At 39.9% G+C, this 7,500-nt stretch overlaps 1 protein-coding gene across 2 annotated transcripts in view; it reads left to right on the forward strand.

Annotated features, from left to right (window-relative positions):
- Nucleotides 1–7,500, forward strand: part of cerkl (ceramide kinase-like) — an 82,353-nt gene that overhangs the window by 65,888 nt on the left and 8,965 nt on the right. For both annotated transcript variants that reach the window (XM_060877032.1, XM_060877035.1), the window contains exon 6: nt 2,480–2,554. In XM_060877032.1, coding sequence (XP_060733015.1) covers nt 2,480–2,554 — 75 coding nt within the window. The remainder of the gene's footprint in view (nt 1–2,479; nt 2,555–7,500) is intronic.

Raw genomic sequence — 7,500 nt, forward strand, 5'->3', positions numbered from 1 at the left:
TAGATGCCTCAGGATCGTCACAGGGTTGAAGCCTCTTCTCACTGAAGGTCCAAAATCTTCATGAAGCAGAACATAACTGGAACTGGAACAATCTCTGGATGCTTCAGGATGAGTAGAAAAAGAGAAGCAAGTGGAGAGAAATTAGCACAGCTGCTGTCCATAATATAAACCAGCACTAGATGATAATGTGCATTTGATCAGATCTCCTGGAGCACAAGGTTATAGGATGTATTATGCGTACGTCTGGATAAACAGAAATGTCTTTAGTCTACATTTAAACTACATTCTGTACAATTCACTATGAAGTCAAAGCACTGTATTTGCTATCAGAGAAATCCCTTTTGTCTATAATGGCAACTTATATAACATTAAAACCTTATGAAACAATTCAAAACAGTCATTAAACAAACAGGCAAAGCACAAATAATCAAGAAATTTCAGAACATTCCAGCAAATCCAATCGAGAAGCCAAAATTCATATACAAGAATGACGGCAAACATGCAACAGTGAATCAGAACTTATTTAAGGGAGACAACGGCAAGACTTCACGGAGAGATTTTGCATGAATGAATGTGTATACAACCCATAAACAGGAAGTGACAAAAGAAAAGGTGTGATATTTTGTATTCGTTTACTTCAGGATTAATCGATTTTTTGACCTTGAGCTACAAAGTGCCGGATTCACAGATTTGGGCCATGAAGTGTTGTGACATCATAACGTGTGTCTTTAGAAGAAGAATCCTGTGCTTGCAATATCAACACATCTGCTGAGTCTCACGTTGTTGTTGTTGTTGTTGTTGTTGTTGTTGTTCTTCTTCTTCTTCTTCTTCTTCTTCTTCTTGTGTATTTTACTTACTTATTTATTTTTTGGTGAACAGAGATTGTAGAGTTGCAATGAACATGTTGAGTGAAGATGATGTTCAAACGCAGGTAACTACCTGTGACAGAAACATGGAAGTATTTTATTGCATGTAAGCACTGCTGAGTAAACGATCACTAATGCAATGAATAATATTTTACTTAAAGCATATTAAAGAAAAAAAAAAAAACATACTTTTTTTTTTTTTTTTTTTTATATATAGCACATTTTTGTTGCCTATTTTAAAGTAAATAAAAGCGTTTTTATCATCATAGGTAGACTCAATTCACACACTGTTCTTGTTGTGTGTGTGTGTGTGTGTGTATGAGGTCTTTGTTAGGTCTGTATACAGTATGTCACTGCTAGTTAACCTGAGCAAACCAAAGCGAGTGTCTCTTCACCTGATGGGATCCATACAAAAACACATACACACACACACACACACACACACACACACACACACACACACACACACACACCTGTTCTCTCATACACACCTGTTTTCACATACACAGATACAAGCCTCCTCTGGCATGAGCTGATAGCGACTTAAATTAATGCCTTGTACTGACAGTGTGTGATCTAATGATTAACCACAACTCTCTCCACTTGCTTTGTGTGTGTGTGTGTTTCTGAGGAGAAGAAAACAGAGGAAATGGTGTGTTTAAGTAAAATTGATTGCCAGGTGCACCAGGCACCAAAACACTCAAGTGATTGAATGTTTCTCTGTACAAATGAGTATTTATACACATTAATCTCAGTGTCACTCGCCTTCATCCTCACAGTTTAGTTACTTTATTAGCTTAAATGATCTAATGTAAGGTAAGCCACCTTTATTGGTATTATAAAAACATCAGTCCACAGCACCCAGTGCACACTTTCCACTTCCTTAACCCAGTGTTCAGCAGGTAGGGAGAGCAAATCAGGTTTTATTAAATAAATAAAGACAAAGAACAAACCAACAGAAACATACTGAATGGTGTACTGCCTATTGTACTGAATTACTGAACACAACAGACAGATAAACTGACTGATATAATGTCTGTCTTACATACTGAATGACTTAAGGACTGATTTACAGACTGTCTGTCTGACTTACTGTCTGTCATATTTACTGACTGGCTGACTTACTGTCTGAATTACTGACTGTATGTCTGACTTACTGCATGATTTACTGTCTGTCTGTCAGACTTACTGACTGATTGACTTACTGTCTGATTTACTGTCTGTCTGACTTATTGCCGGTCAGACTTACTGACTGATTGACTTACTGCCTGATTTACTGACTGTCTGTCTGAATTACTGTCTGTCAGACTTACAGACTGACTGACTGACCTACTGACTGGCTGACTTACTGTTTGTCTGACTTACTGACTGGTCAGACTTACTGACTGACTGACTGACTTACTGTCTGATTTACTGTCTGTCTGTCTGACTTACTGTTTGATTTACTGACTGTCTGATTTACTGACTGACTTACATACTGTCTGATTTACTGACTGTTTGTCTGAATTACTGACTGACTTAAATACTGACTGACTGATTTACTAACTGACTTACTGTCTGACTTACTAACTTACCCACTTACTTTCTGACTGAATTCCTTTTTTTCCCTGTAGGTTCAGCCAATGTTGTCGCGTGCTCCGTAAATGGTGTGAAACATCCTGTAACTGCAGCACTGCACATCATCCTCGGTAAGTGTTTGTGTGTGTTTGTGTGTGTGTGTGTGTGTCTGTATATCTATGCCTTTGTGTCACAAATGCATCACAGAATATACAGTATAGTGATCATAACAATATTCCCAATAAATAATAACAGTGGAAAAACACCAACAATGAAAGATATCAACCAAAACATCACCACCAATAATGAGAACAACACAAACACCACAAAAACCAAGCAGGAAAGACAATAACCAAAATTAATAACACCAGCAGCACCATGAACACATGAAATGTGTGAATTTCCCACATGGATGAATAAAGTATCTCTATCTATCTGTCAATCAATCATTCATAAGGAAACATCCCAACTAGAACACTGTGAACAATTATGATAAAAATATAAACCCTACCAACACCAATAACAAAGCCAACAGGGAAAATCCTAACTAGAACACCAACAACAATAACAACAAAAACACCACAAATAACACCAGTAACACCAACACTGACAATAATAACACAAACACCAACACCAATAACACTAACAAGTGAAGATTCCAACTAGAACACCAACAACAATAACACAAATAATGATCAAGACCAGCTACTACAGCTACTTCTACTACTACTAATATTAATAAGGCTCGTCAGAGTCTTTTGGCATCTATCCCATCATCTCCTGGCTCCGTCTGTTCTCTTTGCCTATATTATTTTCCAGTATCACTATCTGTAACTCTCTCTCTCTCTCTCTCTCTCTCTCTCTCTCTCTCTCTCTCTCTCTCTCAATATGTTTGGCTGGATGTCTCTTTGGTGTATCCATATGTTTCTTCTCCTGCCTGTATGTGCATGTATGTTTATATGTATAAATATACATAAACCGTCCATCTGGTACATCTCTCTCTCTCTCTCTCTCTCTCTCTCGCTCTCTCTCTCTCTCTCTCTCTCACTCTCACTCTCTCTATCTATCTATGTATCTATCTGTCTGTCTGTCTCTTGCCGTGTTTCAGTCGTTTCTTGTATCACAATAGTAAATCGCCTGCCCCTCTGTGCTGTGCTGTTTAATTAGGGCCAGCAAGCTTGTTTTGGGAGTGATTTAGGGGAGTGTGTGCGTGTGTGTGTGTTGTTCTGTCTAGTACTGGTGTGTGTTCTTTCTCTCCAGCACCAGCGATGCTTTTTAACAGGTCCCATGAAAGAGGAGAAGATCCCGGGAGAGGACGGAGCACTCGTCTGTCCTTCTCTTCTTCTCTCCATTGTACATGATCGTGCTTTTTGGCTTTTTGGCCAGGCTGATTGTTGGCTGTTTGAGAATGAGGACTCTGTTAGAGTGTGTGTGTGTTTGTGAGTTTGTCCTTGTGTGTCAGGTGTTTTTTGCGACGTTTGCACCGATGCGTCTGGTCCATTGTGTTGCCTGTGCAATCTCTCTTGGGCTTACTATGACAGACAAGCGGATTTGGCTTGTGTCAGGGGATTACACACACACACACACACACACACACACACACACAAATACACACACACACACACAGCTGGGCTTGCATCTCAGAAAAGCATGCTAATAGCAAAAGCTTGAGCTGTAGCTTCATGATAGAATTAAGTCCCTTTATCCGAATGAGAATTAGATTTTTATTTATTTATTTATTTATTTATTTATCTATTTATTTATTTATTTATTTATTTGTTTTGTTTTGTTCAGGTCAGCATAAGTGGAAAAAAGATGTAATACCCACAAATTTAGACGGTATCATGCTGTAGGGGTGGTTTTATATTCAAGGCAAGTACAAAAAGGTGACCAGATTTTGCACAACTGAGTCTGTGTTTAGGACGAGAAGTAAAACAGCATTGAAGAGAAATGAAATTTGAGTAAAGCACATGTCGTAGAAGGCACTTTGGAGGTGGACCATCAACATGAAAAATATATATGAATTGTGATTTAAAACCAAGTGAACCAAAAATAACATATCGTCGCTGTCGGGCAGAAACCTTGTATCTCCAAAACCGTTATTTTTCAGGAAATTAAAAAAACTCCGTACCTTATCTGCAGTGCACAGGGTTTAGTCCGCGTTGCAGTGGATTGTCTTGTGCTAAATTCCTGTCCTCAGACGAGCACCAGAACTAGCGGGGGTCAAGATTTATTTTTCTTTGAGCCCAGTGTTTTGAAGACATTTACCTCAGAAGACGTGTTGATTCGTTGCGACTCTTATTAAGGAGAAATATGCCGTGAAGCTCTCCCGCGGAGTGAGGAAGAGGTGGGCAGTTGAAGTGTCCAATGGAGTTATGAGATTTGCGCTCAAGCTATTTTCAAGACTTTAGATTGGTTAATAACTTGTAAAAATAACAGACCCACGTGGGGACTGACCAATAGCATCGATATGTGAAAAAATATGAAATTGACCAAATTTGGACATACGAGGTTTCTGCCCGGCAGCGACGATATGTAATGTAGATATAAAGCTAAAGACATTACAACAGCTTCATAGCTATACATTTAAATTCTTAAAGCTGATTTAAAAGTTATTAAAATAAAATGAATTAAATGATTTGAGGGGGACACGGTGGCTTAGTGGTTAGCACGTTCGCCTCACACCTCCAGGGTTGGGGGTTCGATTCCCGCCTCCGCCTTGTGTGTGTGGAGTTTGCATGTTCTCCCCATGCCTCGGGGGTTTCCTCCGGGTACTCCGGTTTCCTCCCCCGGTCCAAAGACATGCATGGTAGGTTGATTGGCATCTCTGGAAAATTGTCCGTAGTGTGTGAGTGTGTGAGTGAATGAGTGTGTGTGTGTTTGCCCTGCGATGGGTTGGCACTCCGTCCAGGGTGTATCCTGCCTTGATGCCCGATGACGCCTGAGATAGGCACAGGCTCCCTGTGACCCGAGGTAGTTCGGATAAGCGGTAGAAGATGAGTGAGTGAGTAAATGATTTGAATTGAGAAGATCAAATTTCACAAACGTCTTCTTATAAATGTGTGAATTTGTACTGGAGTCTCTCAATCTCTGAATAAAATGTTCACATTTCTATGTAATCGTTGGTTCTTGACTTGGTACAGTAAGTGTTATACAGATTTGAATCAATGCACCAGCCTTGACATTATAACCACTGACAGGTGACGTAAAAGCCGTCAAAGGTTCAAGGAATCGCTTGTGTCAGTTTTGTTGTTCTGTCTGTTCATTTAGCCGATTGGTGTTGAAATTGTATTTTGTTTAGGTGGAAATTGTCTTCACAGCCTTATAGTAGAGCTTCTTCTCGTTCCTCTGCTATGCCGCAGGTGTAGATACACTCAGGTTTTATATGCTTAAGAAAGGATTAATCATTTCTGTCCTGGTTAGGGTCAGGGTACGAGGGGTTAAGGGGCTAAGAAAGTGAACAGTCAGATCTCATAGTTGACGTGTTGGAAAAATAGGCAGGTGTAATTATCTGAACGACTCTGACAAGGGATAAATTGTGATGTCTAGACGACTGGGTCAGAGCTTCTTTACAGACCAGCCAATGCCATGATGACCCCTGGTTTGAGGATCATGACCGAGAGTTTATGATGTTGACTTGGCCTCCAAATTAGGTCTGATCCATGGAGGCCCCACCTCACAACTTAAAGGATCTCTCTTTTGTATGAACCGCTGCTATCGTCTTGTTATCAGAAACCACAGCAGACATTCACACTTCTTACAGAGTCCTTGCCTAGATGATTCATAGCTGTTCTGGTGGCACACAGGGAACCTACACAATATTAAGCAGGTGGTTTGAACGTTCTGGCTAACTGTTGTGTGTATCATATGGCTTCACCAATTCAAATCGTTGCTCATTAGACAAAGATCTAAGGCGATATGATACAAACTGATTTATTAAGCAGCAATTCAGTGTTATATATTTGATATCGTTGTATTTGCGATACAGTAATGATTTGACATTACATGCTACAATACAAAACATTACCATGTGATTTTGATTAGACTTAGTAGCCTTTGATCAACATGTGACCAACAAACAATCTGATTCTGAACAAATTCATTCATTCATTCATACATTTTCTACCGATTTTATCCGAACTACCTCGGGTCACGGGGAGCCTGTGCCTATCTCAGGCGTCATCGGGCATCAAGGCAGGATACACCCTGGACGGAGTGCCAACCCATCTCAGGGCACACACACACACTCTCATTCACTCACGCAATCACACACTAGGGACAATTTTCCAGAGATGCCAATCAACCTACCATGCATGTCTTTGGACCGGGGGAGGAAACCGGAGTACCCGGAGGAAACCCCCGAGGCACGGGGAGAACATGCAAACTCCACACATACAAGGCGGAGGTGGGAATCGAACCCCTAACCCTGTAGGTGTGAGGCGAACATGCTAACCACTAAGCCACCGTGCCCACCTCTGATCAAATTATTACTGATAGTTTGTGAACGATGATGATGATGATGATGATGATGATCTGAAGGACTATTTAAAGTATCAGAGTAAATCACCTTGCAGTCCTAATTACATATACAAATTCTTTTTTATACTCTGCTTCTCTAATAGCTTATTTCCTATCAATTATAATGTATATAAACTTTCATTTTATATATTTTTTTATGATATATAGTATTTTGTTGCCTCTGTGGAGTTCTGGATTTGTCTGTTAAGCTCATGCATCGATCTAAATCGATCGATTATTATTACAGCAGTTATAGAACCGAGACATTTCATTATAGATGAGTCTCAGTATTTAATTATGATATCAGTATTGATTAAAATATGAATAAAAACACGTTGCTGCAACCTTGTTTAATGTTCTTCAGCTCTTTGGACATTTCTCAGACCTGCTTGGCTGAGGAGTGAGATGATTAACCTTCTGTTAATGTACTGACCCTCTGATTGTTAGAGAGCATATCCCATTATTAACTCTTCTGTCTGAAGATGTGGGCCATATGGCGGTGTAACTCATCGCGGTTGACCAGAGGGAGGTGGGATACGATAAGGAGCGGGTGCGGCGT

The sequence above is a fragment of the Tachysurus vachellii genome, chromosome 8, assembly GCF_030014155.1.
Source record: "Tachysurus vachellii isolate PV-2020 chromosome 8, HZAU_Pvac_v1, whole genome shotgun sequence".
Classification (NCBI taxonomy): Eukaryota; Metazoa; Chordata; class Actinopteri; order Siluriformes; family Bagridae; genus Tachysurus; species Tachysurus vachellii.